The sequence below is a fragment of the Hippoglossus stenolepis genome, chromosome 18 (assembly GCF_022539355.2).
Source record: "Hippoglossus stenolepis isolate QCI-W04-F060 chromosome 18, HSTE1.2, whole genome shotgun sequence".
NCBI lineage: Eukaryota > Metazoa > Chordata > Actinopteri > Pleuronectiformes > Pleuronectidae > Hippoglossus > Hippoglossus stenolepis.
The window spans coordinates 1,997,970-2,014,430 of NC_061500.1; the positions used below are offsets into that span (position 1 = coordinate 1,997,970).

The following is a 16,461-nucleotide window of genomic DNA, read 5'->3' on the forward strand; positions in this document are numbered from 1 at the left end:
TTTGGCACAAGCATTCACTTAGACTCAGGGATGACCTGATTAGATTTTGGTGATCATAGGTCAAAGTTAAAGATCACTGTGACCTCACAAAGATTATTCTTTGCTTTGTGAACACGATATCTCCAGAAGGCGTCAGGGGAATTCATTCACATTTGGCACAAACATTCACTTGGACTAAAGAATAACCAGATTTTATTTTGATGATAACAGGTTAAAGTCAAAGTGACCTCAAAAAAGGGAATTTCTTCAACTTCTCATCACTTGTACTTGAAAGGAATTTCCAGCGTGTTCTCTAGGAAAATATTGAATATTTCACAGAGTATTATTAGAATCTAGTGTTGAACTGGTTGTGATCCGACACAAACAGTCAAGTGTTGAAGTGAATAACAAACACGTCAGATTCAAAAGTTGTTATCGTACGAATTCGTCTTTAATCAGCTGTCAAATCTCACAATGCCGTTGCCGTGGAAACCAGAGGAAACAGGTAACCGGTATCTCGTCGAAAGTGTTTCAGCGTAAAATGTTTTTCTCACAGTTTTGCTTTTACTCATCTAGACGTTATCACCACGTTAAATCTAAGAAGTTTGGAATTTGAGTCACTCACAAGTGTCTTTGACTAAAGATATGATCCCTTGAATATGAACAATGAACATTTCATGATTAATTCTATGTTTTCTAAAGAGTTAAATGCTCAGTACAGTGTTTGTTTGCGTTGCTGTGATACTGCAGCTTGTGAAAATGAAAACGCTTCTATTTTAATCCCCCCCCCCAACATGGTGGCCTCCATCCGCATCACATCAAATCACTTCATCGTGGAGAAAAAAAACAACCCAAAGGGTAAAAACAACCACAGAGATTTATTTGCAGCTCAGACATCAGAAACACGAAACACATCACAGGTCATTCCTTTCTCATGGTGTCGAACATGCTGACGGTGCAACAAACCCAACAAACACACACAGGCATCAATACGCACGGTGACAACGGAACAAACGTGTACAAACCGCAGGCATCAGAGAGAATTCACACACAGAGAATTTCCAAAAATAAAAGCTCTTAGAGGTACTTGGATTAATTAGTTGTCTTGATATATCGGGCACAGAAACAACATCCGGACTTCTGCTCTCCTCTGGTTTGTAATCTATAATCAATAACGCATTAAAATATTCAGTAGCTCACAGACGTAACAGAGGATCAGTTACTAACAGGCACGACATGACTCTTCAGACTGTGTAAACTTTCCAAGTGAATTCAAAAATGAGGTTGATGAACGAGACGCTTCGAGAAAAAACGTGAAAGACACTCGATGCTGCAGAAGAGACAACGTGATTTAAATAAAGGTGACGAGCATCAGACGCATCAGATAGAAGCTGACGACTTGGTTCAGACGATTGTCACGATCGAAAAGGCGTCGGTTTGGAAAAGCTTTTTCATTTGGAGAATTTGAACTGTGACGTTTTTTAAATGTGAAAATCAAAGCCGATCAATTCAGAGATTCTGTCGATGCTCGAGTTGTTTGTGCCGAGTTGCTTGATTCGATCTGAGCTGTTGCGTAAACGGTTTCTTGCCGACACATGTTTTATTACCTTTAATGGGTTGTCAGTCATCGTGCTCACGTTAGGCTACATGACATTAAAGGCAACTAATTTCATTTCCTCCTTATTAACTGTTCATTTTACAAAGAAAAGAAGATTTTTTCAACAATTTACAAACGTGAAAATGAAATAAAATGAAATTGACACTTTTAAAACCTATTTAAAGTATTTTTCTATGAATGACGGATGGAGTTTGTATTTTTAAAGGTTACACTCAGAGTGAACTCGCAGCTTTAACCTCCTGCAGCTCATCGTCTTGGTTTTATCATTTTTTTTAAAACTGTCTGGTTCAGTCTCATCACGCCAGCAGGGGGCAGATGTTTTCTGAAAATAGAATCTGGCTGTACTCCACCTGCCCGGCATCGAACCGCCGACCGTTATCAACCGGTGAGGAAAGTGGAACCTTCAGACCAATTGTTTTGTAGCTTTAACAACGTTCCAGGTCTTAAATAAACTCAAATTACTTAGTGAATGAAAACTGAGGCAAAACAAAACGTGCTCTGTTAAATGTTTAGAAATGCATAGACTATAGAAAAAAAAACATAACCTGTACATCATGATAACATAAATTATGAAACTGTACAACAAACCCACAGAGACACGATCATTTCTGAGAACATTATTGTTATAATGCTGCTAAATGACTGGTGGAGACTGAGACACTGTCTGAACACGTATAAACTTATTAGTGTTGTGTATGGCACCGAGATCGGCTGTTGGCAAAATGACTCTGTTTGGCTTTAAAATAAAAAATAAAAAACAATACACGGAAAAACAGACGTTTTAACCGAAAGGCAGATTTTTTACTCGGAGTGAAAAGCAGAACGAGGTTCGTCAAAAACTAATTTCTCCTCTGTGGCGTTTCCCGTTTTCGTTTGGCACAGATTAAACATACGTAACGATGAAGTGACGACCGTGCCGTTAATTAACCAAACACTATAAACGTTAGCGTTCACCCGTTTGGCAGATTCTGGTTTTTCACGTGGAAAAAACCAACCAGCAGTGATTTGAGTGTTTTCCAGCTGTGAGACGACGACAAGTTAAAGAACGAAAAAGGTGGAAAAGCAACAATGAGAACAGAAGATTTCCGTTGTTTCCGGTGCGACTCAACTTGGCTCAAGATTGTTCATGAAGTAAGGCAGATCAAGGTTTCACTTGACGTGAGGAAAATCGTCGAGTCGCACTTGAAACAAAAGAAATCATCTCGGAACCAAAGCGGATTTTTTGACATTTAAATTCTGTAAATTTTCATCTATTTAGCTACTTAAAGACGAACGATTTCCACTGAGCTCAGGCGTCAAGAAGTTTCTACACACCGACTGTTAAACGGTTCGTTGTTCAACAAAACAAGAAACAAGATGGAGCCGCACGACAAAATACGACGACGAAAAGTTAGAACTTCAAGTGTTGAGCCCAAAAAAAAGTTCTTTAAGACATGTCTTGTTAACAAATTTGTATTTTTGGGGATAACGTGACGGCTTCAGTTGAGATAATTTGCTCTCGATGGACGTGAAAAAGACGACGAAAAAGAACAAAGTGTGAAATATGACAACTGAATTAATATTCTATGTTTTGTCATATTCTAAAAACATTGGTCATGTGTGGGGCCTTAAAGCCTAATTTCACTTTGTGTGATTATCCGTGAAAAAGAGGTGAAAGTTCAGCTGCTCTGAGGATCTGAAGTTTATTTTATTATATATGATTATCTAACTGTTATTTAACTTTTATCTCTGAAGCTATAATTACCTCAAATGTTTTCCTGTCTGTAAAGTAACGTTAAATCGTTCAGACTGTGCTGCAGGTTTGTTTTCAGTTAAATGTTCGTAGGTCTGGTGACGATGGAGCCACAGAGAAAACAAGATGGCTGAATTCTGTCGCTCCACAGAGGAATAACGCTTTAAGAGCCAAGGCAGTAGATCCGCTCGGAACAATACGTGAATCCTGGCCGGTGATGCTCTGTTGATAAAATACGACGCAGGGTTTTTCCCAGAACTCCACATGAACCATGCTGTACCTATATCCATCCAAAAATATAAGTTTCAACAACCTGCAAATCTGTTTTCAGCCACAACACATCATGGACGTCTAATGGAGAATTAGCTACGTCAACATGTAGAAACATGAATAAAAACTATTTCTAAAGAATCGTCTGTCAGTTCAACAAAAACAGCAAAGGAGTGTGTGTCGTGTTTACTCAAGTTTTGTTAGGTAAACTTTTGTAACTAAACTTCTTTGGTTACAAAAGCTTCCCTCTGCTTTGTCTCTGTGTCACGTGAATATCAGATAAATATAATCTGGACAGCTAATTGTGGATTAGCTATTTTAGCCTAAACGTATCTATAGAAGCTAAGAGACACACTTCAGCTTATTTCTGGAAATACGGGTACAGCATCGAACACAGTGCGAATGGGGAAAAACTAAGAATCGGTCACTCAGGTGTTCAGCCTGGTCCCAGAGGAAACTCTCTATGAACCAGATTCAAGTGGAAAAACTAAAGTTTTGACCGTTTGAACTCATTTGAATCGTTCAAACCACCTGTGAACCGTGAAGGTGGGAACGTACAGAGCTCAGTTCTCCGGCTGCTTGTTTCAAACGAGGCACATTATGTGTGTGACAGTGATTAGACGGTTTTAATTTCATCCCAGCGTCGGGTTGCTTTGTTGTCAGAGAGACGACAGTTCACAGAGCAAGAGAAGAAGAAGAAGAAGAAGAAGGTTAAAGGTTAGTTTTAGAGAGACGACAAAGAAACATGCAATCAAACATGACGGAGGAAAGTAAACGATGGAGGGAACGTGACGAGGACGATGGACGAGCGCCGACAGGTCGTTTCCTCGAACGCCTCTTGACCTAACACGCACATTTCTTCTCGTTGGGCGCTGCCTCGCTGAGCTTCGTGGCCCCGTTACCGTTGGCGGGCTCGGCGGGCGGTTTGTCGACGCACTGCTCCATCCTCTTCATGACCAGGTCCAGCAGCGTGATCACCGCCTTGTCCACCTCCGCCCCCGTGGCCGCGCTCGTCTCAAAGTACGGGATCCTGGGAGGGTCAAGAACACAAGGTATTTTATTCAAAGGGATCATAACAGTGCAAAACCAGGAACAAGGATTATTAACCAAAGTTCACGGGTTGAAGAGAAAGTTTAAAGTAACTTTGGAGGAACTTGCAGAATATGTATCTGGGTTTCAGAGTAAAAACTCAAGTAATAATAGAAAAAATAGTAATGATTCAATGTATTAGATTGGACTTTACACAGTAAGTTCTCAACCTTTCTATGTAAAGTGCCTGGAGATAATTTTTCTCATTTTTCTCCATTTCATATCATGATAAATGGCAAAGTCTGACAATACTTAAGGTTTTGATAAATTATAAATTTAATTGAATTATTATAACTACTTGACAAACAACAAATATATTAAAATGAAAACTGGTGGCAAAGGCCAATAATTATTTGGTTTTCTTCTTTCAACACATTTAAAAAATGTTTGAACTACATAGATTTATAAATGTGTAAATAAGACAATTTTAAAATGTGTAATCTGAGGTTAATAACAGGTTAATAAGTTTCTAATGTTTATAGTGTACATACGTCCCTGAACTGAGTTCTGTTGCCAGGCAACATGAGACTGAGCTCTGGAGAGGAACCAGGAAACAGTTTTACCTCGAACCAGGAAGTCATTTGTTTAAAAACTGCCGCCATGCGCTGTGTCTGTAATGTTGCGTTATATCTCAGTGTACTCTATTGTGCGTTTGTGTGTCTGTATGACAACAGCTTCACAGTATATACAAATGCACGTGCAAAATAATGTGCATGAAAACCAAAACGTACCCGTATTTGTCGGCCAGCTCTTTGGCCTGTTTCTCCTGAACCTCCCGCTGGTCGGCGAGGTCGGCCTTGTTCCCCACCAGCACGATATCTGGGTTCTCACAGTAGGCGTTGGCCTGTAACTGACCTGGAAACGAATGAGATAAATCAATATAAAACTGACCTAAATGTCTGACAGGTGTGACAAGGGAACTCTTTAAAACACAAACGTACTCATCCAGTTTCGGACGTTGAGGAAACTCTGCTGGCTGGTGAGGTCGAACATCAGCAGGAACCCCATGGCGTCTCTGAAGAACGCCGTCGTCAGGCTGCGGAACCTGGAACAGGAATAAACCGGGTTAAGAACCAATAGAAAACACAAAAGCTCATCGGGCAGCATCAATATATCATGTGAGAGGTTAGGACAAGGTGTAGTTCCTCTAATGACCACTGGGCAGCGCTGTAGGGATGCTTCAATGTTTAGGTGATTTACATGTAAGAGGAAGACGTTGCTCTTAATGACGAACCCACAAATAATTATCAATCTCTACATCTCCTCTAATATCGAAGCATCTTTAAATGTTTTTCCTCCCAAAACGTTTCTGTTTTCCTCTGAGTCTCGTCTGCGTCGTTTCCAGCAGTGAGATTCAAACGCAGCTCGAAGAACGTTGGACTCGCTGAAGAAATGAAATTAGAATTATTCAACTAATGCCACATCATCCTGTGGTGAGTCATCGGGCCTTTAGAAACAGATAAAGGTCGATTCCAGTTTAAGACCACACACACACACACACTCACACACTCACACTCACACAGACACACACAATCATGCTGTTCTGTTATTTCTAACTAAAACTTTCAGTCCAAGATATCATGGGTGAGATATCGATAAATTAATACAAAGACCAAGTCGTTATCTATCTGATAAGTCCCGGTCCCGCTGTGTGGAGCCGCCCACCTCTCCTGTCCCGCCGTGTCCCAGAGCTGGAGGTGAACCTTGAAGGTCTTCCCTGTGTTCGTCCCATTGGGGTTGGACGCCGTGTACACCTGAGGACACAGACACAACAACATGATAATCTGTGATGATGATGCTTGTAAAATCTTTACACTTTGCATATAAACCTATACATTCAGAGTTCTTTCTAGTATTTAGTTTACTCTAATAGGGAGGAAAAGATATCACAAGTATCTCAGCACGACACAACTCAATTAAATAGGCTCACGGGGAGCAACGTCCAGAATAAAGTCAAGACATTGTCCTGCTTCATTCTCACATGGACTCACTCTGACATTTTATTAGGAGGCTGCAGGAAAAGATCAGGAAAATGTCCAGAGACACTGACTCAGACATTTATGTCCTGATTTCAGTGCAGGTCTTAGAGCAGCTATGATTTATTTCTTTTCACTGCAGAGAAACAAAGGAGTACTTGTCTTTGACAACCTGTCTTGAGGGGATTTTACTCTCAGGACGGATTCTGTCACTGAAACCTGGAGGAAACACTTAAGTTTGTTGCTGGAATCTTATCGGGAAAGAATATATTCAGATCCTCCTGTGTGATATGTGTGAATCTGAGCCAGAGAGCGAGTCGGGCTTGGTTTAGTCACCTCGGTGCCGCACTGCCTTCACACATCTGAGAAAACACAGCTTTAACAGCTCTGGATGACTCATAGGATCGATCATTACACCTCACGTCCCCTTTGTGTGCGTGTTAAGGTCACAGCTTGTTTTCGAGGTATTTCATCCAGAATCAGGCAGCAGGTGAAGTGTGTCGCTGCGTCTCGGGTCTTTAATCCAACCTGAGTCAACCGGGCTGGTTTTTCATTTATTTAGTTTTGATGGACACTGAGACAGAGTCCGAGTTCTATCTCTTTCTATCCTTTGTATTTCTTTTACCTATTTAAACTTCTAAACTATTTAATTCTACTGTTTTTAATTCTCCTTTAATTGGATTGAAATGTGTTTAAAATAAGATTTTAATGGTTTTCTTTTAATTTAGTCTCTGTGTTGTTGTTTAATGTCCCTGCTCAGCACCGTGAATCTACTTCCGTGTATGAAACGTGCTTTAGAAATAAACCTGCCTCACCTTGTCTTACTGCAGCAGATCTAACCTGACTCACTGCTGGTTCTTTAAAAAAAATTAAGACCAAAAAAGGTCCTGGACCACGGTAACTGTGGCAACCAGGTGAGATGAAGCTTATATGTTTTACACCGATGAGAACTCACCACTCTCTTTTCCCTGAAGTCGATGCCGACTGTGGTGATGAACTTGGGGTTGAACTTGTTGTCTGTGTATCGGTACAAGAAGGTGGTCTTCCCCACGCCGGAGTCCCCCAGGGCAAGGAGTTTTATCAGGTAGTCATAATCCCCATCAGTCATAGTGATGACCACGATATCAACCTGCGGGAAAACACACAGAGATGAAGGTTAACACACAGAAAGTCACAGTGTCGGACTCCAGGAGCAACGAGTGTGATGAAGAAGAAGAAGAAGAAACTGTCTGAAGTTTAACAGGCTGATGTAGAGACACAGGGTGTGTGTGTGTGTGTGTGTGTGTGTGTGTGTGTGTGTGTGTGTGTGTGTGTGTGTGTGTGGTGTGTGTGTGTGTGTGTGTGTGTGTGTGTGTGTGTGTGTGTGTGTGCAGTGCAGAAATACAGCTTATAAAAAATGTAGCAGCATATAAACGATTCCATTATTCACAACAGAAACTTAATTTGTCTTTGTTGTAAAAGTTAAATCACATGACAAAAATCCAGTGTTGGAAAAAATACCAAAACACATTATTCTTTAAGTTCTTCGGTACAATTTACATTTAATGTTACTTTGCCTGACAACATTTTATACGTTTTACTCCACAACTTTTAATGAAAAGTTAGAAATGCTGTAATTTAGCAATAATTATTGAAAGAAACATGAGAATTTAAATTGAAAACAAAGAGTCTTTGTCTCCACATGACTCTCGAGGTGATGATCACAGTTTAGTGACAGTTGCAGCTGCACTGGTGGATTTCTTGTGAACTTTCTGTGAACTCAGTTTCACACTAACACGTAAAAACACACCTCATGACGACTCAGTCGCTTTAACGACAGCTCGTCTCCTCCACATGTAAACAATGCATCTTTGTAAAATACAGAGTTTAACTGAACAGCAGCAGTTAGCAAAGACAACAGGGTCAGTAACACTCGTAACTGATTCTCCATGTCATGTTCTTCACTGGCAGCTGAGGCTGATTGTTTTCTTCATGACGGGGGGGTCATGTGACAAGAGCCTGACGAATCAGTGAAGGCTACGTCGTGACCAATAAGAGGTTGTGTCTATGTCATAATTTAAAAAAATCTGCTCATCCAGACTAAAACGCAGCCGAGGTTTTCAAACTAAAATGGGAACAGCAGTGTTTTTAAACTTGTTGATACATATGTCACCTTGGGAAACCCCACAGGAGGAACATGGGGGGTTTGATTCCCCCCGTTCTGCTCGTATCGACCACACAGGGTCGTACGTTCATCCGCGGCTGATCAACAGCTGCCGGCGACCAACGCACAAGAAGACGTAACAATTAAAAGGATAAAAGCTGCTTCTAAGTAAACATGGATGTCGATGACTCATAGTCTTTAGCTGTTTAGGTGAAGACCACCAGTCAGCGGCCACACCAGCGGCTCTGCGAGGCCGTCAGCCTCAAAACCAAAAGGTGTTGACGGCTTCTATAAATAAGAGGAATGTTGCTTCCATGTGAAATTCTCAAATTATCCAGTGAGATGCTGTCGTCTGTTTGCCTCATGGCTAAATGTGGTATATTTAGAGCGGCGATCATGAGACTCTAACTCACTCAGCTGAGAGGAAGCACGTAGAACACTGGGCTTTCTGGCAACGTGGACAGTGATCAAGCAGCAGCTCTGATCTCCTCACAATGACCTCAGTGTATCTGAGGCGGTACAGTGAGACCCAGAGGAACACTGACCTCTGAGCTACAGGACATATACTGTGTATATATACTTATATTCAATCAGCAGCTAAAACTCAGGTTTGTATAAATAGCAGCAGTAATAGAGACTTGAAAGAGCAGCTGTAGACGCTCCGGCACATAAAAGTTAAATCACATTAAAGTTAATTTTTGCCGTTGTTCATAACTTTGACTTGGCTCCATCGACAGTAAAAACCATTCACTAGAATCACAGCCAGGGAATCATACTGCGGCTTTACTCTAAGGTGTCATAGGGACAATAAAAAAGATAAATATCATTATTTGGTTAAAATCACTGGTCTCATAAGTCTCATATCTCTCCTAGCGTTACATCACCAGCTTAATAGAACGAGACCAAGTGCGAGTTAAGTGGCCATAGATCTTAGATCTTAGATTTCGTACCATATCATTTGCTGTATTAGATTTTTTAAATGAAATTGTCTTATTTTGGGTGTTGCCTGTTTTAGTTGTCCTCGTGGTAAAACGCTTTTTAACGTGATTATTATTATTACTCAACTAAAACAGGACAGAATGTGTAGGATTGTGATCACACAGCCACAGATTATGAAGAAATGTTGGAGAGACAACACACGAGGACACAACTGGACATAATGAGCCCAAGTTACAATGACTTCACTCCACCGCTGCTCCGCTGGAACATTTTCACGGGGAACTGTAGTTTTTCGTGCACGGACAAATAAACCACTGTTTGATTTTGTTAAAGTCACTAAGTCTTCGGCGTCTCACGGCGAGCGCCGCCACAGATATTCATTTATCCTGGAACATGGATTGTTGTAAAACCCCCGGAGCACAACGAAGCGATGAAATGATTAGTGAGAGATTACATTGATTTTCTGAGGACTTTGGATCGAAGACAAACCCTGAGGTGATGTCAGGGCTTCACGGCCGCTTACGACTTATTTGTTAGCATTTCACACTAGCTCTATGCTAATTGAAATTTAATATTCCTTGATTTTCCTTTTGCACATGCTAACGTACTAGATATTAAGATCCACTCAGTAGAGGCATGTTGATGATGCTGAAGCAAACCACGAGTAAACCCAGTGGTTTGTGGGCTGGCGTTCTGAAGCCACAATTTGTTCAGCGCCATCTTGGAGGCGCTGGGGGTGGAGCCTGACTGAGAGCTCGAGGACACGGCACATCCACCTACACCCATTGGACGGTGTTAGCTGTCCATCACACAGTATCCACGCCCCCAGTACAGAGCATTATGGTCTAAATGGATCATAATTTACTAAATGAACATCAGCTGTATTGGAGAAGACTTGAAACTAGAGATTGAGACAAAAACTCCTGAGGAAAATGTTTACTGACGTTATAAAGTGAGAAGTAGAGTCACTTTCATATAGACTTCTATAGAAACTGACTTCAACAAACAAACTGAATTTAAGACGTCCTAAAAGTGGCCGAAAAGATAAACCCTTTGATTTAGGTAAAATCGTGTCGTCTCCTCTAACGCTCCCTGGAGATAAACTGCTCCGTGGTGTAGAAAGTGCAATAAAGCAGCTGAAGTCGTTTTGTCCTTTAAGCAGCGGCTGTTAAAACATTCACTTCCCCATTTTACATAAATCACAGTTTGCAAATGAAGGAGCTAATGCTGCTCCATGCTGGTGTGTGGGAAACCACCGCAATGCATCGTGGTAAACAACATGTCACAGTGTATTTATGGTTATATTCAAACTGTACGTTAAAACAAACCAGACTTTTCAGATGTATTTCATTAAATAAATACTTTCTCGCTGGGAGGGATTAATAATTTAAAACCAAAAAGGAAAATGCAAATATAAAACAGCTTTAAAATGGTCTGGATCCAGAAAACTGTTCACGTAAGGTTTCGTGTATTTGTCACTTCATTGCAGGTTTCTTATTTCTCCTCCCTCTCACATTTAGCATCGAACTGTGGTGGTTTTAATGAAGCCCTGCGGGGGTGTGAGGTCGGGGGTGAGACGAGGGGGAGGACCGGAGCTTATTGATCTGTCGTCAGCAATGTCTGTAGCGTGATCAGTGTCAGTCATGATCCCCTGAGGGTGAACCGGCAGCTCGGTCAGCTGATGCAACACGACACACACTCGTCCTTACAATGAATAGAAGCACGGGACCAAACTGTCGAGGATATTACTGTTTCAAAATGTCTGCTCATATGTGAGAGGTGGTGGAGGAGAAATGGATTTATATATATTAATATAGGTTCATTTATACCAATATTTAATCAACCAGTAGGTTTATAATTTGGGATTCATCTTAAAAATCAATGCTTTATAACACCATACCACATATAGAAATGTGAAAACAATACATTACCAGGGCTAAATTGTCTTTATGGAACTTTTTGGTGATTTTCAGCTTATTTCTTTCTCTGTTCAGCCAACAACATCTTCACTAATTGATTCTAACTGCTGCTTTTATGGCTGCAGCAGATGTTTCCAGCCAGAAGACACCCTCTAGAACCCACATTGGAATAATAGGTAGATTAAAGAGTACTCTAATGCTGAAGAGGCAGATTTTACCCTAAAGACCAGAAACACAGAGCTAAAAGAGAGTGAGTATTGGACTTTCATTCATTAGGTGGCCAGATGTGCTAATGTCGCTTCATCCAAGATGGATGTGCAAGTAGGCAACTGTTTGCTAACAACTTAGCTATTGCAAATTAATAAGGTGCATTATCTAAATGTTATTCACATACTACAGCAGAATATTGACTAGAAACAAACTGTATAATGATATAACATGTTGTTTGCAGTTTAATAGCTGAAAAAGAAATCCTACATTCATGAAGGTTTGGTAACTATTGTCTTAAAGGTTTTGTTCAGCTTAATAAAACAATTATATATCCACTATGATGCGTGGGTGAATTCTACTCATATTTAATCGCAGCACTGTTCAATGTCACCGAGTTTATCTCAACTATGTTCACACAGTTACTCAGCGACCGGGTGCGTTCCCGACAGAAGCGTCAGCGCCGTACAGTAAAAGAAGAGGCTTCGTCACGTACAGGTTGTGGAGGACAGGTTTTCCCTGGGGCCTGAATCTCAACACACCGAGCAAGAACAAAACCATAAAAGCACAAAGAGGCATTAAAAATGTATGAGCAATCACACACAACAGGAGAGAGAGAGAGAGAGGGAATAAACAGGAGGGGAGACAATCGGAGGAGTCGACAACAATCTAGTCCTTCAGCACAGAGAAGAAATGACTGGTGTGCGTGTGCATGTGTGCGTGTGTGCGTGTGTGTGTGTGTGTGTGTGTGTCTATGTGTGTGTGTGTGTGTGTGTGTGTATCTGATCATCTCTCAGGAAGCTGCAGTGTTTCACTCTTCCTCCTCTCTTATCCTTCACATGAGAGATAACAACAGGCATCGCGACTCTCAGTCTCATTCATATGTGATCCACTTATTAAATATTAATACGAATACTGCTCGTTTTAATTAATACTACAAGCTCGTACAACATGTCGCTGCTGTATAATCATCTTGAGTGAAAACATGAATATTTAAACTGGTGTAACTGCAACTTTTGAGGCAGGAGATTAATCTCTGTCACCGAGAAATGAAAATTCTGCGTTCACACCTGAAGCATCAGATATGAAACATGACATTTCTCCATATCTGCCTATTTGTGGTGTAAAAGACCAACCTCCCATCGTCAGAATGCTGACTGCAAGAAAACAAGACTTCCTGTTCTGGAATAACTGGCTCCTCGTGTTTAGCAGCCTGATAAACACAGGTCAGAAATATAAACAGTCTTCTACCGAGGGATCAAGCAAACAAGACGAACTAGTGACACTCAGTCGGGCTCAGAACCAACAGCCCCTTTAAATAACCTGCCTCAAATCCATCATCTTCATCCGGACTTAGTTCTAAAACTGTTGAAGACACATATAAAGGGTCGATTCTCTACTAATCCACATGATCTCAGCTCCACATTGGTGTTGTAGTTACAGGTTTGTATCTCTGGTTGTTACCAAACAGCGGCTGGAAAACACAGACACCCCTTTAAAGAGAAAGACTCCTTAAAGAAAGTAAAGAGAAGCTGCACCAACATACTCATAAATATCAGTCCCCTAAATTATTTTCAACAAGGTCGATTATAATTATTCCCTGGGAAATAGGTGGCAATGTTAAAAAAGCAGTTTTTGCGTAATCCTGCTGAAAAACAAACAAACCAGATGGAGGAAACAACTTAAATGTATATTTTCTGATCTTAATATGAAATAAAACCATTTTATTTCTCTCTATCGCAGTATTTCTACGTATATAAAACGCATGTTGCCGATAGTACAACACATCCATCTTGTGTTGTTACGTTTACAAACATCAGGTTAAATCCCAAACTGAACGACCGTATAAAGAAACTCTAAAGAATAGATTTCCTCTGCCTGTGGAGAAACATAAATCCACCTGACAGACCCTGAGTGTAATTTCCACCAACACACAGATTTATCACACTCAAAAGTCTGTTTCCAGCAATCAAGTGCAAATACGATTCCATCACGAGCAGAGAATCCAAACGTTGTGACCTCGGAACGCTGAGTTTTACACACATCGCTGTTTAGAGGAAGTAAAAGACTGGACGTCCTCAAACTCAGAGACAGACACGGGTCGTAAACAGCTCTGGAAACAAACCTTACAGCTTGGGCACCAAGGTATTTAACTTCTGAGGCGTCATTATTAAGGTCATTGATGTGTGGTTTGTTAGCGCTTCAGGCTCCTGTAGTTGCTGGAGTCACCGGAGACCCAGAGTAAACATCTGTGTTATTGTGTGTTAGGAGGCCAAAGTGTGAATGGTTCTTGAATCTGCTGGGGAACGATGAAACTACAACATTGGATCCCGAGGCTGCACCGTTGTCCGAAGAATGAGTAAAGACTAAAGATCTGATCGAACACTTGTTCTCAGGTGTCAGAACTTTACAGAAAGTAGTAGAAAGGTTGGATTAATGACAAGTTGTGTGTGTGTTGAGATACATCCCCACAAACTGTTGCTCAAAAACTTCTGTTTCACAAATGTCTATTAAAGGTCAGCAGACCTTTGTCGCTGACCTTTGTGTTTGACTGTTGTGGCCTCGTGCAGCGTTTTAACCAAATCAGACAACTAAGTAATTTGTTTTGCAGCTGATCTGTGGACGCTGCTGACGGCCTTTGTTGTCGTGACCAATCTATCGTCCAGAGTCAACGATCAATAACCGCTGGGACGGAGACTGGAACCTTGAAGATCTAATTTGTCCAGACGTCCTCAAAGGTTCAACTCTCAGACTGTCCGGGACCTTTCGCCATCTCAGACCCACTTGGCACATTTGAGACGACAGGGACACTTGGCAGCAGCTTGGTGAACTGGTGGAAAACTAAACTGTGGCTGCTACTTTTATTTTAACATAGTTGGACAAGTGTGTAGATGTTTCTTGAGGGTAAATATCTTCTTACCAGGATTAATATTGTGACCACAGAGTCTCACTCAGTGCGCTGACTTCTGGAGTCTGATCAGATAGAACATGAAACACTCAGCAGGAGGCTGGCTAACATCTGTACAGACAGCTGGATCTGAAAGGTCAGCGTGGAAATAAAATAATAACACAGAGAGGTGGAAGAGCAGGGACGGGGAAGTCAAAGGTGCTGCAGGTTTATAGCAAAGTGCACTGGCAGGGTTGGGGGTTCAAATCTGGAGATCACAGGGATAATATGAAAAGTCTGTTTGTTATTACAGATCTTTGACAAGGAGGGATCATCATTTATTAACTCACAGAACAATCAGCCGTCAAGTCAGAAGGTAGAAGCTTCTGATGATTGGTCTTTTTAACAATTAAGCGTTTGATTCCAACAGAAAGTCGGGTCAGATTTGCTAATTAGGGATAACTGGGGCTGATGGGAACATCATTAGTTTTAAGGCCAATTAAAGAAATGGAGAAATTCAACCAAACACACAGCAAAACAAATGCCAAACAGAAAAAGGAAAACGAACGCCACCTTCAGGAACTCAAGCTACACAATAAAAGTTGTCCCGACAGGCGTAAACAAACCTTTTCAAGTGGAAGCCCCCGAATCCTATTACGCTCTCAGCCACATGAAACTGGATCAAATACAAATCAGAAGGAAACACCGTGGAATTCAAACTAACGTGGAGACACACAACTGTACATTGTGCCGCAACCTGCCGGTCTCATGACTCCGACGGGACCGTTAACCGGGTTAGAGTGAACACACTCGTGCGCAGTAAACTGCTGGGGTCGTTGGGAGGAATGTGGATTTCAGCACAGCACCCCCACAAACTGCTGTAACCGTTCACACCGTGTTCATTAAGCCAACAAGAGAGAGTGAGAGAAGCAGCTAAAGCCATGGACTGAAAATAAAGACGGACGTTGCACCTTCACTTCCGTCCACTGTACAGAAATGAAGCCAAAGTATCTCGGACACGAGCGCTGCCATCTTGAACTGGTGACGTAATCTGGAGCCAGATTCTGTAAAGTAGTCGTCTTGTAGTGGAGCCTCGGTATTAATGTCCTACACGTGTTTGACCAATCACAGAGCTTTTAAAGTCGAGGTATTTTGCCAAATTGGAACCGGATGCAAAGGGGAAGGGTAATAATAATAATTATCATAATAAAAATAATGGCTCCTCTTCGGTTTAGCTGTTAATATCATAATAATGAGCCAATATTTACAAATCCAGGAGCCTGGATACTGTTACAGCTAAATAGACTCAGTCATTATTAACACTATTAGTGCAGGATTAGTTCAAATGTCTTTGTTTGTTGAACACGACTCATCTGTTCCTGCTCTGATCTCCTCTCTGCTCTGTTCAGCTCATATCTATCGTTTCTTTACTCATAGTTCAGTCGCCTCCTCTCAATCCTCCTCATCATCACACTTGGCCTCGTCGAGTCGGAGGTCATGTGACCAGTCAGCTGACTTCATTTGTGGTCCTGATGTTCGCCCTCAGGACACGAGAGAAACACACAACATCATTATCAGCAGGAGCCGAGCCCGCCCTACTCCCTGACGTCTGCTGGGTCCTAAAGCAGAAACAAATCCTCTGGAAGAGAATCCACGATCAGTTTGTCCTTCTCTACTTTTTACATTTTATGGAGAAGCAGAG

General features: G+C 41.4%; 1 protein-coding gene across 2 annotated transcripts in view; it reads right to left on the minus strand.

Moving 5' to 3' along the window:
- Positions 1-838: 838 nt before the first annotated feature.
- The window catches only part of rab27b (RAB27B, member RAS oncogene family), a 34,942-nt gene continuing 19,319 nt past the window's right edge, over positions 839-16,461 (minus strand). For both annotated transcript variants that reach the window (XM_035141544.2, XM_035141545.2), the window contains exons 2-6: positions 7,620-7,793; positions 6,354-6,442; positions 5,630-5,733; positions 5,420-5,543; positions 839-4,629 (exon numbers count right to left, since the gene is read on the minus strand). In XM_035141544.2, coding sequence (XP_034997435.1) covers positions 4,443-4,629; positions 5,420-5,543; positions 5,630-5,733; positions 6,354-6,442; positions 7,620-7,772 — 657 coding nt within the window. In that variant the 5' untranslated portion in view covers positions 7,773-7,793 and the 3' untranslated portion in view covers positions 839-4,442. The remainder of the gene's footprint in view (positions 4,630-5,419; positions 5,544-5,629; positions 5,734-6,353; positions 6,443-7,619; positions 7,794-16,461) is intronic.